We start from the raw sequence: 27,425 nt of genomic DNA, 5'->3' as shown, positions 1-27,425 counted from the left end.
TTAAAAGAGGTAAAGAGAGGTGGTGCTAACTATATTACTTGGCCTTGTGGTGAATCCCCTTGACTTGTAGTAAAATCCTGAAATTAGAGGAAACAAAGCAGAATAAAAAAATTATGCATAAACCAACAGTAAAAAACATATATCAGCATATATATATCTATGCAACAATTGTATCTAAATATCCTATATGAAGCTTTAACTTTACTAGCTAAAGCCAAGTTAGCAACCAAGGCTGGTTAGAGGATACCACTGTTAGCTGACCAAAAACGCACAACATAGTCATCTATGCACAATTTTACCCAAATATCATATATGATGTTTTAACTTGACTGTATCAGACCAAATTTTATGTCATGTCTGAAGGATGGTAGATTAATTTCCGTTAGATAGCATGCCTGCCGCGTTAGCTAGGTGCTAGTACAGGCCTACACATGTTAGCTAGGCACCTAGGAAGGCGACCATGATGCTAGCACTAGCTAACTTAGTTAACAAATGCTAGCACTAGCTCAAACAAAAAACGCACAACAGCCATCTATGCACAATTTTACCCAAATATCCCATACGATGCTTAAGCTTGACTGTATCAGCCCGAATCTGATTTAATTTCTGTAGGATGGTCGAGATTCATTTTGGATTTCATTAGCTGGAGCATCACACACAAATGAGGAAACCAGTACTTTCAATCGCTTACCATTATGAACAACGCCACTAGCCAGTACATTTTTAAGGTCGCTAACAAATTGCTGCAAATACTCAACAACACACTTGGGCTTGCTTAAACCACAAAAGATACCGACAATAAATGGGGACTTAGTGTAATCACATTTCAGAATTGCAAGTATAGGCCAGAATTGAAGTCTTGAACTCCTAAAGAGGGGGAGACCAGCGTTAGCTAGGTGCTAGTCCGGGCCTACACATGTAGCTAGACAACATATTGTCTTCTATGCACAATTTTACCCAAATATTCCATATAATGCTTTATCTTGACTGTATCAGACCAAATTTGATGTCATGTCTGAAGGATGGTAGAGATTTCTTACGGATTTGTGATTTCTTTGACTCCTCTTCGTATGGGGAAAATAAATGGCCGTTGGAACATTAAATGCAAAAGTTTGGGGAACCGAACCGGTTCACGAACCATTTTTTAATACATCTTTTATTACAACATTATTTGTGTTGCCATAACTATTACCATATACTATTAGCTTTTTTCCTTTTCTTTTTACAGATATGCAGTGGCCTAATGAAAAATGTCATAACTGAAATTAAAGAAAATGGTCGTAAAAGGGTCAGTTTCTTTGATCAAATAATGTTTTTACGTAGGCTACGATTCCGTATTTCTTTTGACACATTTTTTGGGGGACCAAATCTCATCCTCTCTCTTGTAGCAGTTGAGTTCAGGGTTGCCAGATTGGTGTGATGTTTTCCAGCCCAATGAGTGGTCAAAATCCGCCCAATGTGATAAAAAACCGCCCAAATATTATAGTATATAATATATAGCAGTGCATGCTAAGAAAAATGCCTTTCAGTTGAAACACCGAAAATAATAATAACTCGTGGTAAACTGCAACACACGCCTACACATATGTCACACACACAGCCTACGACAGAGAGAAAGATGCGTAATCCCATCAAATAGTCAAAGAAATGATAATGCAGGCAACAAATTATAATAACACATGGCTATATCATGATCATAAAGCATGGCTATATCATGAATAGAGGAACGGTGGTGCTGCGGTCATAGACGAGAGCAACTCAAGATGACAAGCTAGATAACCAGCTTTAGTGGTGACAAAAAACCGCAGAATGTGACAAGTGGACTAGGCTACACAACTTCCAATGGTAGGCCTATATAACCACCTGTATAACCCATGGAGGTATAATATAACTGGAGACGGCATTGAAAATGGCTGCCTATTCATTTCAATGAAAGTTGCTCACCGGCGCATGAAGCCATTTGACGTAGTGGCCAAAGCCAGGTATTGCAAGTCACGTGACGGCATGCGGCCCAAGACCCTTATTTCCCATGGTTTGTGGATTATGATAGATAGGGCTAGAAAAGGAAAACAAAATTTTTCTCGGTATCATTCAGCATCAGAGACCAATCTAATCAATATAAACTTTTAATTCAATGGGGTTTTGTTTGTTTTTGAAGCCACCAATACCTGTATCGAGCCATTTGAAACATGTGCTGTGCACGAGCCTCGGGGAAGCTGGTCGCGCGTTCGTGAGTCCTGCTAGCTCGGGAAAGCACGTCACCATAGGAAGACCCGCCCTACTCTGCCTCTGATTGGATAGAAAGTCATATGTAATGACGTCGGCTAACATTTGCTATGCTTCTAGCAATGAAGCTGCTATGATCATGCTAATCATAGATATGAACGTATGTCTATGATGCAAATGATCATGACATGTGGTTACTTTAGGACATCGTTGGAAAAGATCTAGAGGGTAAGTGTGTCAATGTTGAATAACTTAGGTAACATTATCTAATGTTACATTTCTTTATATTAACATCAACTATATTGATAGGCTAGGTAGCTATGCTAACGGTAGCTAATGCTAACGGCTTAGGGTTAACGTTAGTTAATGCTTACGTTACGTTCGGAGGTCTCAGATGTGTCCAGGAATTTACATCCAAACACCTTAAACCTTTGTCCTCAAGTCCCCTGCAAACCCTAGTTTCAATCTCCCCCTTTGTAAATGTAAAACACCTCAACTCTCCCCCTTTGTAATTGTAAACTCCTCTGCCTCGCTCTTTTGTCCAAGTCAGAAAGGCCACACCTTGTCCTTCCTGCCCTGACTCAGACCTTTGTCTATATTCAAAGCCATATTCAAAGTCAGTTTCATCCCACATTCCTTTCTTTCACTGTGTGATATCCGTCCCCTCACGATGACGCATAGACAACTCAGCCAATCAAATCCTAGAAAGACTTACCTGTGTTTCGACTGAATATAAGACTGGGCATGACAAGCTTTGAATTCACTTCTCTGACGAAACCACCTTTGTTTGCGTTGTTCAGGAAGTCCTTGCGCACGTAATGTTTTTCACAATAAATCAGACTTAACCTTTTGAACGAATCTTGGTAAATCCTTTAAAATCCATAACAGATGTATTTCAATTTTAACATAATGTTGAGCATGATCAATGTGACATTGTTCATACATTGATTACAGTCTGTAATCTTGTCTGGCATTATTTAGCTATAGTGGGCTGATGCTACTATAGCATTTGCCACATTATACATCAAATTAATCAAGCATAGTTAGTGTTATTACCTGAAGGCATTATTACCATTGCAAGTAAGCATGCCATGTATATGCCATGCCTGAAAATCAAATTAATAGTGTAATTCTTCCCCATCATAGCTCATTGTACACTGATATAATCATTCTCCTTGCCTTTGCTAATACTCATCTCTTTTATCAAACTGATGATGTCACTAAATCCCACTGTGATTGCTTTTTCAGTCAGTGAACAGGAAGCAGAGCAACCCCTCTCTGTTCGATCACCTGATAGAAGAACCTCCTAGGTGAGACCACACTATACGTTGCTCCAGTAAACATATGAAGACCCAGCCGTATTTAAGCTGTCTTGTCTAATTTGAGCTGTCTTGTGAAGTCCCTGTTTTTCACATACTCCCCCTAACCCCCCCCCCCACCTACAGATGTGTAGTGCTCTGATCTACAGTCCCCCAAGTACAGGCAAGACCCCAGTGGCGCGGGTGCAGACTAACGAGTGTAGGCAGGGAAACACAAAGGTGTCTATAAGGAAAGGAGCTGACTGCCTTAGAAAGTGGGTTGGTGAATCAGAACACATAATCAGCTCTGCCTTCTCTTTGACCAGGTTAGCCAATGGGGCAACTGTGGCGGTTGGGGGAGGGGGGTATAATTATTGGACAGGACACCTGACCATCATCCTCAGTGTTGACTGAGAGCTTGTGATGGCTGTTTGTTGGTCTCTCCCCAGGTCAACTAATGAGACCCTCCTTCATCTTCTTCCACAAGATAGACCGGCTGGCCCCAGTACGCTCCAGCAGACAGGACCAGATACACAGGTGATGCCTGTCTGTCACGGAGCCACCGCCTCGCTCCGCCTCTGGTGTAACTCGGTTCTTCAGCTTGGCTGCGTACTTGATTGATGTTGCACATGGGCGATTGGAACTAAACTAACCTTGCGTTGCATTTGTCTTTCTCTCTCTGGCTCTATCGTGTCCACTCTGCTGACGCTGATGGATGGGTTGGACAGTCAAGGGGAGCCAGTGGTCCAGTTCCTGTTCATGCTTGGTTGTTGCCTACTCACCTTCCCATCTCCTGCATCACCTGCCACCTGTCTCCACTCTGCCCAGCTGCACCTCATCCCTCATTACTCTTAGCATTAATACCAGTCAATTTCCCTTGGTTCTCTGTAAGATCATCCAGTCATCTACCAAGTATGCTCAGCTCTTCTGTCTGCCATATTTTAAGTTGTTTATTGAAATTGAGTTAAAGTAGTTTGTATGGGTCAAGCATCCTCCAGTTTGTATGACTCAAGATCTGTTTACTGCCATGTATATGGTTCACACATACTAGAAATTTGACTAGGGTGAAGGCATACACTGGTGAACAGATTTTTAATTGTTTTGTGATCACTGTCTTTGTGATATTTTCTGATGACCAAGCCTTTGATCTAAGCAGAGCCTTAGCACATGATGGAGGAACCATGTCCCTTTCTTTTACCGATCCCTGAGAGCAAGACCTGTGAATGTCCTGAACAGTGTGGTGGCCACATTTGTTGGGAATTTGGGTGGAAATAGTGTTGAACATCATTGCATAGTTTGACTGCCATTTCATACCAACATTAAGAGAAAGTGGAGAAGTAGGCTATACCTAGAAAATACTATAGGTGTGCAATTTGGTGGTACAGTCTGGTAGTAAAATGGTTAAAAATGGGCAAGCAATAACATTGGAGGGAAATGTATACTGACACTGATGATTGTTTCAGAAATGGTCTGAGACAAAATAATGAAATGTTATACATCAGTATTGTGAAACACTGAACATATTTTAATGACTGACAAGGAGAGAGGAAACAGTCCAAGTTAATCAATAATAACTAGGCTCACTATGAACAGTGTGTATTATTGGCTCTGTTCTGACATCAGTGCACCGTTCATTCCACCACTGTGAGGCCAGGACAGAAAAGAGCCATGGCCGTTACAATCTGCCATAGTGGGGCTTGGAGCAACTGGGGAACCAATCACCTCAAGGCAGCAGAGCTTGACCACAGCCTGGAGGTCGGAGGGAGCTGTTCATTTGCCCTGTAGGCTTGCACCACAGTCCTAAACTGGATGGGACAGCGCAGGGAGCCAGTGCAGAGAACGGAGTAGGGAAGTTTTGTGGAAGAGCATGGGGCCGTTGAACACCAGGTCAGCAGCAGCTTTCTCCAGGAGTCTGATGGCCAACGCTGCAGGATGGCAGCAAGTAGGGAGTTGCAGGAGTCCAGGCGGGAGATGAAAACAGCCTGGATGAGCACTAGCGACGAATCACAGCCAGATTTATTTCCTAGCACAAAGTTTGATAAAAGAGATGAGTATTAGCAAAGGCAAGGAGAATGATTATATCAGTGTACAATGAGCTATGATGGGGAAGAATTACACTATTAATTTGATTTTCAGGCATGGCATATACATGGCATGCTTACTTGCAATGGTAATAATGCCTTCAGGTAATAACACTAACTATGCTTGATTAATTTGATGTATAATGTGGCAAATGCTATAGTAGCATCAGCCCACTATAGCTAAATAATGCCAGAAAAGATTACAGACTGTAATCAATGTATGAACAATGTCACATTGATCATGCTCAACATTATGTTAAAATTGAAATACATCTGAGACCTCCGAACGTAATGTTAGCATTAACTAACGTTAACCCTAAGCCGTTAGCATTAGCTACCGTTAGCATAGCTACCGTTAGCATAGCTACCTAGCCTATCAATATAGTTGATGTTAATATAAAGAAATGTAACATTAGATAATGTTAGCTAAGTTATTCAACATTGACCCACTTACCCTCTAGATCTTTTCCAACGATGTCCTAAAGTAACCACATGTCATGATCATTTGCATCATAGACATACGTTCATATCTATGATTAGCATGATCATAGCAGCTTCATTGCCAGAAGCATAGCAAATGTTAGCCGACGTCATTACATATGACTTTCTATCCAATCAGAGGCAGAGTAGGGCGGGTCTTCCTATGGTGACTTGCTTTCCCGAGCTCGCAGGACTCACGAACGCGCGACCAGCTTCCCCGAGGCTCGTGCACAGCACATGTTTCAAATGGCTCGATACAGGTATTGGTGGCTTCAAAAACAAACAAAACCCCATTGAATTAAAAGTTTATATTGATTAGATTGGTCTCTGATGCTGAATGATACCGAGAAAAATGTTGTTTTCCTTTTCTAGCCCTATCTATCATAATCCACAAACCATGGGAAATAAGGGTCTTGGGCCGCATGCCGTCACGTGACTTGCAATACCGAGCTTGGCCTGAAAGCCCATGGTGGCTTCAATGCGCCAAGCTGATCCTGGGGGCTTGGTATAACCACCCATGAATAGCCTGCCTGCTCGCCTACAATAATCGAGTCAGGAGTGTGATACTCAGGCAGGCAAGCAGGCAGAGACACAAGTAGGCTAATGAATCACTCAATGATGCGACATCCAGAAACACCTGCTGTATAGTATTAAATAAAAACGTCTTACCGTCACGCCGAACAGGCCAGGAGTCCATTCCAACTTCTAACGTAACTTGTCAATGTAAAACTATGTACATGTGGTGAACTTGCTAATTAGCAAGTATTAATAGATGGTTGAGTCAAAGCTCCCCAACAACTGTCGGGGAGGGTGGAACGTTGCAGACGTCAAACCGCTCCGTGTTAGACCGAGCGCACGTCCATGCGAGCAGAAAGCAGCAGTAATCCCATGCGATTTCTGCCATCATCTTTAGCGTCACTTGGGAAAATTCTCTCTCCACATGAGCATTTGATATGGGCAGAGTGAGCAATCTGATTGCGCCAAGTGCCACATCCTGAAAGCACAGATTTCCTCCGGCATCTTTAAAGGCCTCTACCTCCAGCCAAAAGGCATCGATGCGGTGATCATGACAGAAACCTGCTGATCCCACATCCCACATTGGCATCTTTAGGTTTCTTCGGGGGTAGCTAGCTAGATTTGACTCCGACCTCGACCTTCTCCTTGACCGTGTGAATCAAATGCATTGAACAGGGAGAGCTCCCTCGCCCCTATTGGACAGGTGCACATCTCCCACCCTATTAACATCATTGGATAAAATTGAAACGTCTGTCCCGCCAGTTTTAAAATTTTTTTTTTTTTTTTAACGCCCGCCCAATGCTTTTTTTTCCAGCCCAACCGCCCAATGCTATTTTTGCCCGCCAAACGTGATCAAAAGAAGCCCAATTGGGCGTGAACCCGCCCAATCTGGCAACACTGGTTGAGTTTACTGCAGAAGTTGCTAGGCAACATCTTCTCTTTTGCTTTTCCAGGGAGAATCAGAATTATTTTATTGCCATTGTACCATGTGCAATGCATAGCCTACATAGGATTTTTTTTTTGACACCATGGACAAAACAACACAACAATGGACCAGTGCAAGGACAGGACAGTGCAAAATACTAACATAGTGCAAAAACTAGCATTTGGCCTTGACTGTAGCAGCGGGGAAACAGGTGGTGATGTAGAAGATGACTTGATGATGGAGGTGTAGAATTGTACCATCATGGTCCGTGGCAGGTTGAATTTCTTCAGCTGCCACATCCTTTGCTGAGCAGACAGGGTTTGGGTCAGACCATGTGATACAGACTAAAGGATAGGACTAACCTTAACCTGTCTCAAAGGTGTAGGTTTTTCAGATAAGCTTCTCAAACAATCAGATTCAATACCCAGACACTATTTTGCAAAGGCACCACTGAAAAAATAGAAGCTGCCGCTCAAGACGATTGTGATTGGTTTAAAGAAATACAGCCAGACCCTTATCCAGCACTGGCACAGCGTGAAACAAAGTTTGGAGAAAGGTCTGGTTATACGAGACTAGACTAAGCACTAAAGCATAGGCTACTGATGATCTCCAAAAGAAAGGTGAAAATGGCAAAAATGACCTGCCAAGTGGACTCAATGTTCACATTGTGGCTACTATATAGGCTAAGCTTCATTGTTCAGTAATAATGAAGCCGACAGCATTTCAGTAATATGACGTTGCCATACAGATCTACAGTACTTGGGGCGGCTGTAGCTCAGTTGGTAGAGCGGGTCGTTCAATGATCGAAGGGTCAGCGGTTCGAATCCCAGCTCCGACTGTCCACATGTCGAAGTGTCCTTGAGCAAGACACCTAACCCCAAATTGCTCCCAATGAGCAGGTTAGCACCTTGCATGGCAGCTACCGCCATCGGTGTGTGAATGGGTGAATGAGAGGCCATTGTAAAGCGCTTTGAGTGCCGCTAAGGTGGAAAAGCGCTATATAAGTGTAGTCCATTTACCATTTACATACTAAAAATGATTTAATAAAATACAGATAAAATGAATATATACCGTTTAATTTATTAAATCACTGCCTGCCTTTCCCATAAATTTCAGTAAGAAATGGTAGAAATTGTTCAATTAATTTGGGCAGTGAGCATTGTTTGGCCATACATTATAATATCTCATCAGATCAAGTCTTTAATGAGCAATTTTATCATATTGGCTTTCTTTCACGGAATACTCATCAACTGTGTACATCTACAGGCTGTAGGCCTACAGCCTGTAGAGACATTTGACAAAACACATTTGTCAGAGAGCTTACAAATGTACAGTATATTATGCATTTACTGCAAAAACACAACACAGCATCATTAATAGCATTCATACATTATACTCATCATTGGGCATTGCTTTTGTCCTATAAGTCATCCTGCATTGCCCGATGTAAGAATCCATGGCACCAGCAGTAGTGAGCTGTTTAGCTTACAATGATCAGTCAGTCATATATTGAAATAAAACACATTTGATCAACATGCTCCTATCACTCAGATTGTAGACATTGGATCTGGATTCAATCATTCACTCCAAGGACATGAAACCACTGAAATGGTTAAGTATTATACAGCAGTAGGGGAAAACGTTACTAGTAATCACTGAATATACTGTTGGTGCTTGCAGCTAGTGGGAACCTCCTCAGATATGTAGACGTTGTTTTATCTGTTATCCTCAACGACAATGGTTCTCCTTGGATAGGTGTCGACCTCCACAAATATGTAGCGGAACTCGTACTTCCCAGTCTCAGGGTTCTGTGCAAAAATAAAAAGCAGTAAATTCTCCTCCGAGTCATGACGTATAGTAGGTTATGTTCAAACTCGAGAGCTGACAGTAATGTGCTTTTTCTAAACCGGCTTTAGGCCCAATCCCAATACCCCCCCTTAGCCCTAGCCCTTGGCCCTACGCCTACCTGTACATTTTGCACGTTCACACGTAGGGTAGTGTGTCCCATTCCATTTAGCTTCTAGGGCTAAGGGGCATATCGAGGGCTAGTGGACATTCAAACAGCCCTCCAAAACAAGGGTTTTCCGATTCTGACTTAAAACCGAGGGGTAGATGAAAACTCACACAATCCTTTGCAGACCGAGGAATCATACTGTAACATCCCAGGGACTCCACAGAAAATCAGGCAACTAATAAAATTCTGATTGAAGACGTAGCGAGTGGTGTCTCATTTCTTAGGTAAAGATTTCAACCCCTACCCCTTGTGGCTCTGTTCTGAAGGGCCACTACCCAGTAGAGGGCACTCCAAAACTAGGGCCTAGGGCTAAGGGGGAGTATTGGGATTAGGCCTTAGTCATTCAATTAATTATTTTAGATTGAAGCAGATCGCTGGAGGCATGAATACCTCTTTAGATTCAGAATGAACAGTCCCTTTCCGCCCGGGCTCCACCCCCTCGATGTAAAACTTCAGCCTCATGTGCTTCACACCGTCCTTCAGGAACTCTGCATGACTAGCATGAATAAGAACATGGGTAAGAAGACAAGAAGTTCACTAAATAACTTAACCATCCTTCATTTCAGTATGATCCAGAATTCAGTGGAGAGATGAGCACCAGTAGGAGTAACCAGCGGCTCCATTAATGTTGATCTCACCTGACTTGTTGTCTCCTGCCACGGCGGGTGGTCTCACCATAGCACTTGATTGGCTCCCCGAATGCACCAATAACCTATTTTAACAAAAGAGAAACAGAATAAAAAGGAACACTGACAATGGCTGCTTTAGGATCAAGGAGATCTGCTGCGGACTGAAGTAATAAGAAAATACTAAGCAGCATGCATGATAGGTACCAATCCTCCATAGCTTTTGCTCAACGCAAATGTGTGATGATTTGAACACATTGTGTTTACTTAATTTTTATAGCTTACCTCTGGGTTTACCCTGGTTTTGGAAAAAGCTTTCCCATAGATTCTGCTGGGGCTTGAGGAGGAGAATAGCTCCTGGAACACCACATATAACAACCCGCCTGTGCAGAGAAATACAAAAAAAGCTTGCTAGTAGCAATAAGGTTGTAATCTAGCCTTATGAAATATGAAACTCAAATAAATAAATAGCCTAAATACAGTAACTGAGAATATCACCTGTCACCCCGAGTCCAATGAGCACAACAATCAAGTATGTGAAGTCTTTTCCGGCCTCCTTCACTATGTTGAGATGGAGAGAACATTTAAGAAGACTGTTATGTGTAAGTTTGTTTGTGTAATGTTGTGTGTAAGTTAGGCTATACGTCTTGGGGAAAGCAGTGCATGCGAAGTGTGAGGTGATAGGGAGGAACAGTATTGCAGTATTGTTTCATAATGATGTCCCCACATCACTGGTGTGCATGATAAATGCATGTCCATTTATAGCCTTTATACTATAGGCCTATGCTATAGCCAGAGCCACTGTCCTTACCTTTCTGTGCAGCGGAGGGGTTCAGAGCAGCACCTCGCCTCGAAGTGGACAGCTGCCCACTCTCTCTCTCTTCGGGCTTGCCTTCATTTCTCAGACTCGTGTCGAGAGTAATGTACCGTTTCTGTGCACACATTTTGGCGCCTACAAATGAAGGGTAACCCTCAGCTCTGTTGGAAATTAATTTAGATGTCTGTCTCTGCAGAATCAAGTTGCTCCGCGTGCACTTGCACATTTGCAGGACGCAATGCGTCCATAAAGTCTGCTGCAAGTGCACACCTTTTAGTATGAACGAATACACCATTATGTCCTCTAATCAAGCTGGCTAGCGTAGCCTTGAGTAGCCAGCAAAACTATAACCTGCGCAACCTTATGCGTTATTATGTCACGGGCAGTTTGATACAGGTAACTATAACAATCGCACTTCATTTCAACCAAGGCTACTCTTGCTCCTTGGTTGCTAGACTAGATTACGTGCTGCTACCATGGCTGTTTTGCTACTGTGTAGAACTGGCGCATGCGGTGTTCGTCATTACAGAGGTTGTAGGAGGAATTGTGGGATAATGAGTTTAAAGAGGATTTGCTCCAGGTGATGAAACTACAATATAGAATAGAATAGATCTGCACCGGGATGGACCAGCTGATCGTAAGTTTGAACGTAGATTAGTTTGAACGTAACTTCCAAGGTTAGGTCAGAGTTGACAAGCTAGCCTAGGCTACTAACATGTATGGGTTGCACCACCTGAACTTATAGGCATAAATTATAGGCCTAATTTAAATCTTACAACTAGCCCTTAGTAGGTGTAAGATTTAAGTTATAACGTTAAAAAACGGTTGGCATTTAGCTAAGTTGAACAAAGTTGAACAGAATGGCATTTTTACAAGTTGAAAGATTTGCAGCTCGGGATTTTCAAAAGTCAGAGTCAGTGAAGCAAATTATAACTGGATAGCCTAACTCTTCACATATTGCCTATAGAAAAACACTTTATGTACAAAACAATCAAGATTCAATGGAATTTAGAAGGTATCACTTTATTGAAAACATGTTCTCCATCATTTTCTGGAGAAATAAATGCTAGAGATTTCAGCAAACAGGGCTCTCAAACATACACATTTTCATTTTGAATGACAGGAAATAGAAATGGCATAAATGTGGAGAACTCAACATTGAATACTGACCATTTGAATGACATAACATTTCAAATATGAAAGCACCATATGGATAAGATAAGAATATTATATATTATATTATTACTTTAAATTGCACACCTGTAACTATTCCAAAACCTGGCTACAGGTTTTTGGAATATTGGGGATTTTGAAACGTGACAGTGTGAAGAACCAAACTCAGTACTCCACGGTCATAAGGAATGGTCATGGGTGATCTGGGGGATATTTTGCTGACCTGTCACAGAGATGGACAACCAACCCTTTAAACTCCCACAGTTCCTCCACCTGGCACTCTCAGTCGTGTTCATTATCTGTAGGGTTTCATAACATTTCATTGGGCAGGAAATTAACTTATCTTGGTCAAAATAATGACGGCCAAACAATGAGTATCATCAATTGCGAACCCAGCAACCAATGAACAACCCAGCAACCAATGGCATCCGTACAGAATGCCAAAGTCTAAAGGGTCAAAGGGGTCTGTTTTTCAGTCCATGAACAAAAGTAGTGTACATTAAAGGTATTTCATCTCTTTTTCTTTTTTCCCCAAAAGTGTCTCAGTCCATCTGAAATCAGGTTGTGCCCCCCACAATCCAAGCCACTTAACACAAGTAGAGGGCAACGCACCTTTGTAATCCACAGCAAGAAACTCAACGCGTACACAGAAAGACAAGCTTTTTCCTATCACACCACTCTATGTTGGTAAAGGTTGCTCAGAGTAACAGTTCTCTCAAGATGCATGGGGGAGAGGAATGCTAGTTCCAAAAGGTCTCAGACTTGGCAAGACGTAGAGGAGTGATGCATCTGTCTGATGTATCTGAGGAGAGATGAAACAACTATTACTTCAAGAATCAATAATCAAACCAGTCTTCTCAAGAAGATAACGTGAACAATGACTTTGGCATGATAAACCTTGGAGAAGTATATATGAATATGGTGTGTGTGTGTGTGTGTGTGTGTGTGTGTGTGTGTGTGCGTGTGTGTGTGTGTGTGTGTGTGCGCGTGTGTGTGTGTGTGTGTGTGTGTGTGTGCTATGCATGTAGAGATGAGGAGGTGGACATAGCATCAATATCAGCATAGTAAGGATTACAACATGGAATTTGTCTGGACATATTGCACATAACTGAAAACACAAACAAATGTACAAAATTAACGCAAAGCAGAAGAATCACATTGTCACTATAAAATATGATGGGGATATGAATGACCTCAGAGTGTCATTATAGAAGCAGTCCAAAACTGGTGGTTGTGGTGAATTATTACATTACAGTCATCTAGCAGACACTTTTATCCAAAGCGACTTACAATAATCAGTGTCCTACTACTCTCCAGAACTCACAAGGGCATCTCCTTTCTAAACAAGTGACTAACTAAGAGTTTAATCTAGTGCTGAAGCAAAGGTGCAAGAGTAGCAACAATGGTATACAGTACTGTATGTGTACAGTACCAGTCAAAAGTTTGGACTCATCTTAGCATGTCCAAAATTTTGACTGGTACTGTGTGTGTGTGGGCGCACAGTCTGTCTGTGATTTGTGTTTATGTATTTGCAACTGATTATCTCTATAATATGTTGTATGGTCAACAAGTGTTGATATTTATAATGAAATCCTTGTTTACCTTCAGGACCCTCACAGTACTCTCCCACAGGTTTGTCTTACTTAAAATAGGAACTGATGAAAAGAGGCAACATCAAGGTAAACATTTAAAAGAAAAAAGGGTTTAGCTTTATTATTTTTCTCTTACAAAGCATCGATAAAACCCTGAAAGGTATTCCATAATATATTTAAAAACTCACCCTCTCAACAGTATAGTAAAAAAAGTTTGTTTTGTACAAATGTTTTAGGCTTCTACAAACAAATTTAAAGTAACAACATTTGTGAGAGGGAACTTAAAAATGTAAACGTAAAAATTTAGCATAGCATTCGGCATTTGCCTTTTAATTTAGTCAAGCTAGCATGCATCAATTAATACTGCAATAAAAATACTATGGGTAGATTTTGGTATCTGTTAAATGTGAATGGGATTAATGTATTAGTGGATGATGTCAATTTCAATCTGGATAATTGTTAGTTAATTTTTCAGTGGCTATAGAAAAGCATGCACAAGTCATACCATAGCATCTTCAATTGTCATAGACAACAATCTGATTGGGTTATTCTGAAAAAAACTACTTTTAGCTGGGGTTAGTAATAGTAACTGAATGTTAACATAATTGTTAGCCTACTGAAAATATCACATTTGCCTTGAATTTGAAAATAATAAACATCAACCCCAAATCAGACTAATAATATTAATAATATGCTGCCAAACGCCCCAAAATACATGCTGGAAAAACTGAAGATGCATGATCAATTTCTCTTAGTAAATGCTGATGTACAACTTGTGAATTCCAATGAATGCAATGCTCATTCTGAATGTCCTGGTGAGAGTAGCCTATCAAAATTCAAGTTTAAAGACATTTTACTAGTGGAAGACAGTCACTGGTGTACAGTAGGCCTATAGTGTTACCGCTGTACAGTGGAAGTGTGAATACATTATTCAATATCCTTTTGTCATATTGTCCGTTCATCAGCGTCATCAGCATCACACTGGTGTAAATCTCCACTCCGTCTTTTCATATTTCACTGACGCCTGTTCGTTTTGATCCAGGATTGCACTATTTTCAAGAAGTCTAAATGATGGAGACAAATATGCAACATAATGTAGAATGTAAGCAAACACGAAAACACACACACACACAGACACACACACACACACACATAGAACAGGACAGCACCTTTCTCAAACTAAGTGACACAACGAAAGGTAGCACAAGCATGTGAAATCTCTCATTATTAATACCTCCAGAAGGTTGCCATGATAAAATAACCCTCTCTTGAAACCTGGGATTGTGTCATACGTAAGCAGGACATTGTATTATGGCAACCTTGCACTGGCAGCATGGTGAGACATTCAAATGTGTTGCTACACAACAAAGACTTGAAATCATACAGTGCTCTACATTCAACTCAACATAACCAAATCCAGTGTCATAGTGTATAAATGCTGGAATATGCACGGCCAGTTACTGTAGGCTACTTGACTGATTCAGACTAATTCAGTGTAAGTGAAAGTTCAGTGACATTCAGTAAATGCCTGAAAAATATAACAAGTACCTGTAGCTTATTTCAAGAAGTATTATAACTCATTATACTTACAGTAATGATATGAACAGTATGTATTAGATGCTTTGAGCAAAACTTATCGGCATGTTAAATGAAACAGCTAATTAATACTGTGTACATGTTTGTGCTATACAGTATGAGGCTAGGAGAGTTGAGGAAAAAGTCCAAAGGTGAGACACATTACAGATCACAAAAGATGATTGAAGTCCATGCTATAATGAATACTAAAGTGATGCTTATTATGTCCTCGGTAAAAAGAGGACATAACACAAGTGTCAAATAAAACAGACATAGAAAGTCATCACTAGGGCAAGATGGACGCAAGCAGGGGCACCATCTTGATGAATGTAAAAATTCAAACAAAAACAAAAATCAACAGCAAATTCACAGAAAAGTAAATTACATAAAAATCACATGACTGATAATACTGACTTAAAGGAGTAGCAAAGGGAAAATGCATGTTTAGCCCTGTTTTTTTAAGGTTACTTATGATCATATACAATGGTTCAGATCAAAAGGTTGACAAAACTAGCACTTTTAAGAAAGTCTGATAATTGCTCTACCACCGTTTAGGTAATACAATGGATGTGGATGGGCACCGTGAAAAATCTTTCAAAAGCATGTTAAACTCTCGATTTCAAAGACAAGAAGCTCACAGAGGGGGTAATTGGTGTCCGTTGGTGTTCTGAAATCAAATTCGCCGCAAACTATGAATCCTGTAGGTTTTTTTAAATCATTTTATGAAATCCATTGTATTGTAGTGACCGTTGTAGATGTGTAGATCAATCCGCAGAGGGGATTCAGGAAGCGGAACTACTTCAAGGCATTGCGCGAGATCGGAATCAGTTCAAGCGGAAGTTTACACAGTATGTGCTGCGACTAAATAGTTCTATGCTAAATATTTAAAAAAGCCTTTCCAGATGAACTAGAATCTTACTTTATGGCGAATTATATGTCAGAACGCCAACTAACACCTCGGTGAGTTTCTTGTCTTTGAAATTGAGAGTTTAACATGTTTTTTGAATGATTTTTCACGGTGCCCACCCACATCCATTGTATGACCAAAATGGTGGTAGAGCAATTACCAGACTCTCTCAAAAGTGCTAGTTTTGTCCACGTTTTGATCTGAACCATTGTATATGATCATAAGTAACCTTAAAACAGGGCTAAGCATGCATTGTCCCTTTACTACTCCTTTAACACTGACACAAAAACATGGAACATGTTGTTGGATAAGGGTGCTTACCTTGAGATTGTCTCTTAGACCCTAGTTGTGTTGTACTCTGATTCATGTTTGCTCAAAGAGCCAATGAGGCAGAACCTGCAATGTCATCATCGCTCTTTCATTTAATATCAAACTCTTCTTCATAGAGAGGACATATTATGCATACTGTATACGCTCTATTCTATGTGTTAAGTCAAGTCACTACGTCTGCTGTAAACAGAGCTCAGTACGGCCTTGGAAGTTGTGCATGCAGTCTTACAAGGAAACTGCTGATGTTGGTATCACAGGTCTACATAGACTACTGCACTGGACAAAGTACATACACAGTGCATGCACGAAAAGGTATTGTATGTTGAAGGTATATTGCCATGAAAAATGATTACCTCCATGTATACGTGTAAACATTTAATTTATCAAGCAGTCAAGGTGTGGGTACATAAGAAAATATTTGTTTTTGTTCTTGTTCATGCCAAAACATTGAACTTCATCAAATATCTCAGTCAACGTTCAAAGTGCTATGATGTACCCTCATCATTTTGAGTTATTTGCATTCATATAGATGAAATCACTAACTCTTAATGAGTGACAGGCATCAATTACAGCCCTTTTTTCTGTCTTTGTCAGGCGAAAGACCTGCAAGGAACCAACATGCCTACTGTACTGTATCTGAGGATCATGAATCAGTATGGGGTCCTAGAAGGGGGCTGGGGGTGTTCATGCAGGGAGGAGAGGGTGGCAGGCTCAGGCCTCACTATCAGACTGTAGCCCTTCAAGAACCATCGTGGAGTTCTCAGTGATAGGAGGAGCAAGAGGAGGATTAACACCAAAGCAAAACAAGGAGGCTAAAACTAATCTAAAGAGATCACCTAAAGAATGGGAGAGCAACAAAAGTACAGGTAGGGGGGTCGAAAAAAGGTAAGGAAAAAAAGGAAAAATGAATTATTCATGTCTTGGTGAGAAAAAGAACAACAGCCTCCCAGTGCCTCCCCCAAAAGAACTTTCTAGGATAGTCCTCTCTCATCAGAAATCTATGGATACTGACCGCTGTACTGCCTTCTCGTGGCGTGCGAGCCGGTGGCTGGTGGTGGGAACCTCGTCCAGGTCGTCGTCCAGGTCGCAGCCGTTGTCCGCCGCCTCCTGCGAGTAGCTGTGCTTCATCACCAGGATGCTGCGGCGCCCGCCGGTCGTTGCCGGCAGCAGCGGACGCACCGCCATGGGCTGCTGCTGCTGCGGCGGCAGGTCGGCGAGGAGGGCGGCGGCGGCCTCCCGCGCGCCCAGGCTCCCGCGGCTGCCCCGCCCGCTGAGCGACAGCTGCGACGGGTGGGTGGAGCCCGGGTTGGAGGCGGAGCCGCAGTGGTGGTCGTGCATGCAGCGCGAGGAGGCCCGCCGGAGGGCGTGGTAGCTCTCGAAGTCCTCCGCCAGGTCCGCCAGGTCCGCCGAGGCTGTAGCGCCGGCTGCCGCGCTCCGAAGGGTGCACAGCTCGTAGTGCGGAGGCTCGAACACCTCCTGGAACATGGTGGGATCGAAGTCGTCGTGCCGCAAGATGTACTTCTTCCTGGGCTGCTTGACCTGGACGACAACAGAGATGACCAGGAGGACCAGGACGATGCAGCAGGTGACACCAATGATGGTGCCGCTGGTGTTGTTCAGGTTGTCCAGGATATTGGCTTTCCTGTTCTCTGCACGGAGAGAGAGAGAGAGAGAGAGAGGAAGAGAGAAAGAAGGAAAGTGAGAGGGGGGGGGGGGGATAGATGGAGAGAGCAAAAAGGAAAGAGGAGGGAGATAGAGGGAGAGAGAAAGAAGGAGAGAGAGAGAAGAAAGAGAGAGAGAGTGAGAGAAAGAAAATGTCTAAGAAATGAATAACTGTGATGTACTGAATAACTTTGTGATCACAGACACGCTGCAGTTCTGTAGTTATTCCACTGTGGGGCGCTGCTCTCTTAAAGATGGCAAACTTGGAGACACGGGACACAGACACACAGATGCTCCCAGTGTATTTGCGACCCTGAGACAGCGTGAAGACCAATCCACCAACAGGTAGAGAAATTACTCTGCTCAACATGGGAAATCACTCCCAGCAACATCAAGCTGGTAGGGATATCAAACAGATGCTATTAGAAGGTCATGGTGAGCTAAGTTTATGTCACATGGGAAATCCTAAAAGAGCAGACAGTGTTACAGTGTGAACACAACCTGCCTACAGGGAGAGGTCTGACATTTACCTTCTGGACTGAATGCACCAGCAGTGAGTTTCAGAGCAGTCTACTCCCTCATGGACCAGCTCAGTGGCCTTGTGGTTAGAGTGTCCGCCCTGATATTGGGAGGTTGTAGGTTCAATCCCCGGCCGAGTCATACAGACATTGGTTACCAAAAATGATTTTTGGTAACCAATGTCTCCCTGCTTCGCACTCAACATCAAGGGTTGGATTGGGGCCAAGTCCCTGCGATATACTAGCGTCATTGTACAGCCTCACGCTAAGTAGGCTCCTGCCACTAGGAGCCCAATATGGACCCCTAGGCTAGAGAACCATTGGTTCTCAAAGCTGCGTACTTCCTACTCCCTCATAGCAGCTATCTCACACTTACACGAGGAGATAAGAGTTAAAACAATTTATTTTAAACTACCTGTAATTTTTACCACTAATGAGGCACCGTGGAAGCTCCATACATTATCAGAATGGGAGAAATCCCTGAAAACAAGCTAAGCAGCACAAATACATGGCTGTTGGGAAACTGCTGATTGCTGCAGGTTTTCCAGCCCCAGATAGTTGGGAGGAGACGCACTGTAGCCTAGGTGGGCTGAGGAAGAAGCCAGCGCAAGACAAACTGGCTGTCGTCTGTAATTGGCTCCACTTATGGCTTGGCTCCGCTGGGTCCGTTAGTGTCAGCGTCAACCATCAACCGTCAGACGCTAAAGAAATGAATCCATTGTAATTAATGACAGCGGATCCACTGCAGCCGTTCGCGTTCGGCGCCTGCGTCCGACGTTGGAGAATCGCCCAGGTTCATTTCTTGATTGTTGACGGATGCTGACAGTTGACGTTGACGGACGCAGTGGAGCCAAGGGAGTCATAGAGAAGAGAAACAAATACTCCCCTCCCCCTTCTCACCTGAACTCCAGGTGACTCTGGCTGTAGACTACATGCTAGCAGTAACCTAACCAGACCAGTTATTATCCATCAGTGCAGATGACAGAAAAACAGGATACGAGGGAAAGTCTTCAGCCCTCAGTCAAGGCTACTGGTGAAGCAGGTAAATTACCTTTTTAACGACAGGTCACTCGTAATGCCTGTCTGGGTTTCCCGTTATCACCTCTAGATTAGCCTGCTCCACTACCGGAGACCCCCGCCACTCCTGAACCAGCAGCCGACAACACAGGCTATTGAATGACCCGGGTGCAGTGATGAGGGCCTGGCTGAGGATCACAGGACGGATCTGATTGGACGGAGCTGGAAGTACACCGAGGAGATCAGGGGGGAGCGGGGAACACGACGGCGGTACAGATCGTCCAGGAAGTCTTCACCGAGCTCCACACACAGGGCCAGACTGGGTGAATATTTCCTGCCGGTCACCAGTCAGGCCACGAGCCGAGCCGAGGCAGTGAGATGGAACACCTTCAGTTTCGTGTTGTTGACGGACGGGGGGGGGGGCTGCGCGACTTGTTGACGGGAGGGGGGTGCTGCGTGACTTGTTGACGGGGGGGGGGGGGGGGGGTGCTGCGCGATTTGTTGACGGGGGGCAGGCCATTCACGGCGAGCCACGCCAGTCCCGATGGCCAGTCCGCCCCTGTCCACACAGCGGATAGGTATGGACTGATGGATACGAAACACCATGGATTAAATGTAGATTGAGGCTGGGTGGCGATATGTGAGGAGAGTGAGAGGGTAGTTCTGTTGAAAAGGCAGGACTAGGAAAGACCACAGGGAAGGATCATACTGATCCGACGAGATCAAGCAGAGATGCTGAGTGATTTAAGAGTATAAAACAAACCAGAGCAGGTCAAGTCTGAAATGAGTACAGCTGATACAGATTATATGAGGATTGAGCGAGTTTGTCACAGCGACTCCATCTGAGCAGGGCCCGAGCTGGGCTTTGGCCTCTCACCTTTGCAGTGGTTCTCGTCCCAGGGATAGACGCAGTTCTGCATGCCGTTGCACACCAGTGTGTTGTTGATGCACATATTACTGTGGCAGAAGAAGGCGTCGGCATCACACGGAGCTGAAACAGAGACCGGGAACTTCAACACACACACACGCGACACCTAAACAAATCAAAGTAATTTAGATGCCGATAACTGCATTAGACCTCAGACGTGGTTGGCTGTATTTTGACAGAAACATTCCCTCCTATCTGTGTTGTCTGTGATTACAATAGTCAAATATCAAATGCGATACTGTAAACAAGCCGCCCGGCCTTGCAGACTGTGTGTGTTCCAGAGTGCACAAACCAGTCCCACCTGGCGAACATGAAAATATGCAGCGACAGAGCTCCGTGTTTGAGACAAATCTGAAGAGGGGCTGTGATGCTCCAGATCTAATTCGTCCTCATCTGCACCCACCTGTTCATGAATTCTCTTCCTCTCCCTCAAACATTTGCCGAGACACTGGGGCCATGTGTGTGAATGTCTAGAAGGGCGTCCTCCGCAACACAAACCGCCCCATCTACACCGGGGCACGAGGAGCCCGGGGCGGGGGCGCCTTTGGCATTCTAGAACTATCCGAGCACGCAGGACCACTGCAAGTGACATCACAACAAAACACTTTGTTTACCCAAATAATAGGGCTAGGGAATGATAGGGAAGAAGAAGAAGCCATGAACAAACATTCAAGATGTCTCCGATACCCGACATGCAGTAGATGGTCTTTTAGTGGAAGGTTCAAAACGGCAAATATGAACTCACCGAGTTAGCCTATCAGAGCTAAGAGAATGTTACTGTAACCACAACGATAGTGCCAGTGATCATAAAAGGGAGAGATGTGAGGACAGGGCCTCTACACTTTAGCAGTATAATAGGAAATTAGCCCAATGAAAATGCCTTTTCTAATGTATCTGCCCTAATCATCAGAGAGCTAATTAAAAACCAAGGTGACTTTCAAGATACAGGCTCATCTCCTCTATCCACGACCAACCAATCACACTAATGCACTGCTCTGGTCTGCGGACCAACCACAGCTCCTCTGTCAATGACCGATCATATTGAAGTATGTGCAGCAACCACTCAAAACAAGCAGTGGGCCACTCATCCAGACAAGCAGTGGGCCACTCATCCATTCGGTGTCATTTCACTCTACATCAATAGATTGTGTTTCTGTAAACAGTTTTTTGCATACGGAACAAGTTGAAGATCCAGCTCACATTCCACCAAGACCTGCACCCATCTGTTCATTCTCATATTCCACTTCTAACATTGGTTGTGTGTGTGTGAATGTATATGAGGGCAACATCCTCCTCCACCACCTCCTCCTCCTCTTCCACCTCCTCAACCAATGAACATACGGCAGGTGAGCATAATGGATGGGCGTGGTCAAGGGCTGATTATTGATTGGCTGAAGAATTGTTCCCTGCCCTCACACTCTCTCTCTCACACACACACACACACACACACACACACACACACACACACACACACACACACACACACACACACACACACACACACACACACACACACACACACACACACACACACACACACACACACACACACACACACACACACACACACACACACAATTAGAGCCAGCAGGGTTCTCACTAACAGTCTGGACCAGCGATACCAACACCCAGGCTTAGAAAGCATTACCTGTGACCCTCTCTCTCTTCCATCTCCCCCCTGCCCTCTTTCCCCCTCCCCTGCCCATCCTGGCCTCCCGTTTGCTCTCAGCCGCAACAGTTACTATGGTAACCATCAGGGGGCCTCCTCCTGTGGCTGTTCTGTTGTCTCGTGTGAGACCACCACAGGGCCAGAGGAGACTTCATTAGGAGCTAGACCCACACTAATCTAATCTAAATCTATTCATCTCAAAATTAATTCCAGGACACTTTTCTTATAAAGTGCCCTATTGCCCACACGGCGACACGGCCTCTCTCTCCCTCTCTCTCTCTGACTCAACTGGTTTAAGCCGTAGACTCTTCCCTCTGTAGACAGATAATAATGACTGTTTACGACTGGGTCGGCGCTAGTGCATAATAACCCCCATAGGACATTTTGCATATCATATGCAGCACCAACTTGAGACACCAATGTAATAACCGTCATATCCTGACCCGCTGCATGCGTGCACACAGCTGCCAGCTGCACACACAAAGAATCCCTCCGGAGACATCCGACAAGAAAAACCTACGTGCCGACAGTGCCGCATGCATACGCTCAGCAACCCAAATCAGGAAAGGTGGACGTCGCTCTCCCTCCCCCCCTCCCCCCCGGAGAGGCGGAGTACTGACAAGGCGTGACCGGCCCGACAGCCGAGGGGTCGCTCAGGCTCATCTCTCCACGAGTCCACCCCGGATCATCAGAATTGAACCCTGGGTAATGGCGGCCCTCTGTCTGGCGGCTTGGTTTTGTTGTGTGCAGGGGCGCCGCCAGGGATTTTTGGCACCCATGAAAAGATATGACATTGGGCCCCACTAGTAGTGCAGGTTTCATTTGAACACAATGAAGGACACAATAAGCGGTGGGAGGGGCTGTTCCTCCCCCAGGAAATGTTAAGCGTCACACCTCATTTCCTGCATTCTGGTGAACTTTAATGCACCAATTTGTGCCTTCCCTGCATCAGTTAATGGTGGATGTCTTTATGGAAAGGAAAACAAGATTCAGCCTAACCTTTCTCCCCCATATGGCGCCCCTGGGTGTTGTGAGCACGTGTGTGTGTGCATGCGTGTGTTTGTGTGTGCATGTGTGTGCGTGTGTGTTCGTTTCTGTATACATGTACGTGTGTGTGCCTTTGATTGCGAGTGCCTCTCTTTAATGATGATTTTTCAGTTATGATATCATGGATATCATACTTATTCCGATTGTCGGGAGGTGTGTTGAGGGGGGGGGGGGTGCTAGCGGAGATTTGTGCGCCCCTAGTGCCTCCGCGCCCTAGGCTATTGCCTTGTATGCCAAGTGCATGCGCCGCCCCTGGTGTGTAGCTAACAGGAGCTGAATGCTGAACGTGTTCCATTCACCCTGAGTCACTGAGTCATCCTCTCTTCCTCCTGCTGATCCTCCCCGGCACGAGCACAGCTCTGACATTGTGCTCCCCTCACACCTGTCAGCCCCCGCCACACCACTCCATCAACACACTGTCTGTTTCTCCCGGCGTGTGACTGGGACTGTGTATCTACCACTCTCTCTCTCTCTCTCTCTTTCTAGTGCTAATCGTCAAATATGAATAATATGGTTCCCGTGGAAACCAGCTCATCTTGAAATGGTGCTGATTTTACTGTATTATTTGGTTCGTTCGCTGGTCAAGACCGGGCCAGGCCACTTTACAATCATTGCCTACCTCTGTGCCCTTGAGCAAGGCAAGGTATTTAACCTCAACATTGGCACAAAACACTAGATAGAAGTGTCTGCGCAACGGCCTAATTGTAAAGTAGCTTCATGGTGGTAAAAAATAAAAGAAAATATTCCGGTAAGATTAGCAGCAAATTATACTACAGCTATAGCTTTGGTGGTCGAAGCCAACGTGGTTGAACACAATACAAGTGGAGCCAGTGTGAGCAGAGACTGTACCTCTGCTGCAGTAGCACACACGCTAACCCCCGTAGCACACATGCTAACCCCTGTAGCACACACGCTAACCCCCGTAGCACACACGCTAACCCCCATAGCACACATGCTAACCCCAGTAGCACACACGCTACACACACATGCTAACCCCCGTAGCACACATGCTACACACACACGCTAACCCCCGTAGCACACACGCTAACCCCAGTAGCACACACGCTACACAGACACGCTAACCCCCGTAGCACACACGCTAACCCCCGTAGCACACACACTAACCCTAGTAGCACACATGCTAACCCCCGTAGAACACACGCTAACCCCAGTAGCACACACGCTACACACACACGCTAACCCCCGTAGCACACACACTAACCCCAGTAGCACACACGCTACACACACACGCTAACCCCCGTAGAACACACGCTAACCCCAGTAGCACACACGCTACACACACACGCTAACCCCCGTAGCACACACGCTAACCCCCATAGCACACACGCTACACACACACGCTAACCCCCGTAGCACACACGCTAACCCCCATAGCACACACACTAACCCCAGTAGCACACACGCTACACACACACGCTAACCCCCGTAGCACACACACTAACCCCAGTAGCACACACGCTACACACACACGCTAACCCCCGTAGAACACACGCTAACCCCAGTAGCACACACGCTACACACACACGCTAACCCCCGTAGCACACACGCTACACACACACGCTAACCCCCGTAGCACACACGCTAACCCCCATAGCACACACACTAACCCCAGTAGCACACACGCTACACACACACGCTAACCCCCGTAGCACACACACTAACCCCAGTAGCACACACGCTACACACACACGCTAACCCCCGTAGAACACACGCTAACCCCAGTAGCACACACGCTACACACACGCTAACCCCCGTAGCACACACGCTACACACACACGCTAACCCCCGTAGCACACACGCTAACCCCCATAGCACACACACTAACCCCAGTAGCACACACGCTACACACACACGCTAACCCCAGTAGCACACACGCTACACACACACGCTAACCCCCGTAGAACACACGCTAACCCCAGTAGCACACACGCTACACACACACGCTAACCCCCATAGCACACACACTAACCCCAGTAGCACACACGCTACACACACACGCTAACCCCCGTAGCACACACACTAACCCCAGTAGCACACACGCTACACACACACGCTAACCCCCGTAGCGCTTCAGCACATCCACCACGTTAATGGGAACCTGCCCTCCCCTCACCAGCAAGCATCGAAACAGTCGTAAAAAAAATTATAATAATTGAATGCGATCCTGCAACCGCCTTTCTCCGGCGGCCAGGAGGTGGGACACACACTGCGCACTGAGGCCTTAAACACTGCGCTGGTAAATCGCCCGCGACACGCCCCCGTTTCTTTAATGGCCGCCACTGAAGTGCACCTTCCGCCTCAGCAGCGGATCTAGACTGGGTGGTTCTTTTAGGAGGGGGTGGGGCAGGGGATGTTAATTTGCCCCATCCATCCATATCCCTGACCAGACAGGTCATGTCCAAGTAAAAGCCTTTATGGCCGGGCTCTCCAGTAGGTCCAGCTGCTACAGCAGCTCCAGCCGGACCGCTCCTGCTCCTCTCAGAGAGGTGACCCTAGCTGGTGTGCGGGCGAGATATGTTTCATGTGTGTGTGTGTGTGTGTGTGTGTTTTTCCTTAATGTTAATGATAGGTGGTGAAGAGGATGTACGTGTGTGTGTGTGTGTGTGTCTTACGTTCTTGGTAGGTGAAGAGGATGTGTGTGTGTGTGTGTTAAGTTCTTGGTAGGTGGTAAACAGGTTGTGTGTGTGTGTGTGTGTGTCTTACGTTCTTGGTAGGTGGTGGTGAACAGGATGTGTGTGTGTGTGTGTGTCTTACGTTCTTGGTAGGTGGTGAACAGGATGCGGAAGCGGCTCTTTCGGCTGCCCTCGTCGGCCCACATGCGGATGACACCCAGCGTGGACGACAGCATCACATCATTGGCCACCGTCGAGCAGAACTTGTTTTTGAGGTCCTCCACCGAGCTGCTGCCGTCGTACACCGCCACAAAGTTGCGCTTGCACTCGTTGGAGTTGGCCATCTCGTAGTCCAGGAAGCGGAGGTAGATCTACAGAGGAGGGGAGGGACGGAGGAGAGGTAAGAGGGAGGGACGGAGGGAGGGGGGAGAGGTAAGAGAGAGAGAGGGAGGGAGGGAGAGGGAAAATTAGTGTGGGGGGGGGGGGGGGGACTGAGCAAACAGAGAGGAAGCAGGGAGAAAAACATAAAAAGGAGTGAGGACAGTTAGCAGAAAGAAATTGAAATATGGACAGAGTTCATTTTGAACTCATTCCTTTTACTGAATAGTCATTCCCTATCGTTCAGTGCGCCTGGGACTGATACAGCAATAAATGGCCGGCCTGGTAAATGGCACCTCGGCGGTGACGTGGACACAATCATTACATGAGCATATCCCACGATGACTCCCTGCAGCATGCGAGTCTCAGCAGGGATGAGATGGAGAAGAGGCTGTCTGCCTGAGCCACCGGGCGACTGAAACACTTGCCTTCCCCGATGCGTGTCCTGCTTTTAGTGCGCAATCCTCATCAGAGCGGAGGCTCACGAGGGCGCATGACTTCCAGGGCGCAGTGATATCCGGATGTGAATGACTTCCGGGTGCACTCGTTTTCACTCGCAAAGGAATGCAATTCAGTCGCGCGTCCAAAGATATTAACAACAATAATAATTAAAGTGTAGGCTATCCCCTATGTTGTTACTTGTATGATCAGTTGTTAGAAGTAAGCACGTGGCTGTTTGACGTTTTTGATAAGCATTTGTATGTTTACCTTGTTCTGATCGGTCTCCTGAGTCGTGCATTCTGGTGCATAAGCTAGGCTACATAGCCTAGTGTAGGATCATAATTTGTATTTACCTCAGAAGATAATAATGGAAATTAAAATGTAGGCTCCGGTGACCGCAGCAGGAAGCGTATCCGGAGGGCGGAGCGCTCAAACACCGGCAACCTTTCTGGAGTGTACATACCCAAAATGTCACCTGGCCCACGAGACGAGCATACGAGATGAGCATGAGATATATCGGCCGCACGGACTCCAGATCCCCGGGTCATTACTAGGCATGCGCTCCCGTAACA

General features: G+C 45.1%; 2 protein-coding genes across 2 annotated transcripts in view; both read right to left on the bottom strand.

The window, feature by feature from the left end:
* Positions 1-8,678: 8,678 nt before the first annotated feature.
* timm21 (translocase of inner mitochondrial membrane 21) lies at positions 8,679-11,463 on the bottom strand. Its single transcript, XM_084450454.1, has 6 exons — positions 10,978-11,463; positions 10,665-10,727; positions 10,452-10,549; positions 10,179-10,252; positions 9,931-10,036; positions 8,679-9,334 (listed from the first exon to the last, which is right to left on the bottom strand). Exons 1-6 carry the CDS (start codon positions 11,276-11,278, stop codon positions 9,242-9,244), a joined length of 735 nt encoding a protein of 244 aa, XP_084306580.1. The 5' UTR covers positions 11,279-11,463; the 3' UTR covers positions 8,679-9,241.
* Positions 11,464-13,990: 2,527 nt separating this feature from the next.
* neto1l (neuropilin (NRP) and tolloid (TLL)-like 1, like) overlaps positions 13,991-27,425 on the bottom strand; it is a gene marked incomplete at its 5' end in the record, with an annotated part of 103,103 nt that continues 89,668 nt past the window's right edge. The window contains 5 exons of the mRNA XM_084459393.1: positions 13,991-14,812; positions 16,552-16,626; positions 17,573-18,209; positions 20,635-20,748; positions 26,177-26,405. Coding sequence (XP_084315519.1) covers positions 16,566-16,626; positions 17,573-18,209; positions 20,635-20,748; positions 26,177-26,405 — 1,041 coding nt within the window. The 3' untranslated portion in view covers positions 13,991-14,812; positions 16,552-16,565. The remainder of the gene's footprint in view (positions 14,813-16,551; positions 16,627-17,572; positions 18,210-20,634; positions 20,749-26,176; positions 26,406-27,425) is intronic.

This window comes from Borostomias antarcticus, assembly GCF_949987555.1.
Source record: "Borostomias antarcticus genome assembly, chromosome: 2".
NCBI classification, from domain to species: domain Eukaryota; kingdom Metazoa; phylum Chordata; class Actinopteri; order Stomiiformes; family Stomiidae; genus Borostomias; species Borostomias antarcticus.
The sequence above is the reverse complement of the archived record's forward strand: the minus strand, read 5'-3'. Positions and strand labels throughout refer to the sequence as shown.

What these genes read in the sequence shown, in the direction of transcription:
- timm21 (XM_084450454.1), bottom strand. Translation starts at nt 11,278, where the DNA reads ATGGTGTATTCGTTCATACTAAAAGGTGTGCACTTGCAGCAGACTTTA. An exon ending in CCCCTCCGCTGCACAGAAAG is followed by an intron (nt 10,728 to 10,977) that starts GTAAGGACAGTG and finishes ATCTCAACATAG; the next exon opens with TGAAGGAGGCCGGAAAAGAC. An exon ending in GGCAGGAGACAACAAGTCAG is followed by an intron (nt 10,037 to 10,178) that starts GTGAGATCAACA and finishes TATTCATGCTAG; the next exon opens with TCATGCAGAGTTCCTGAAGG.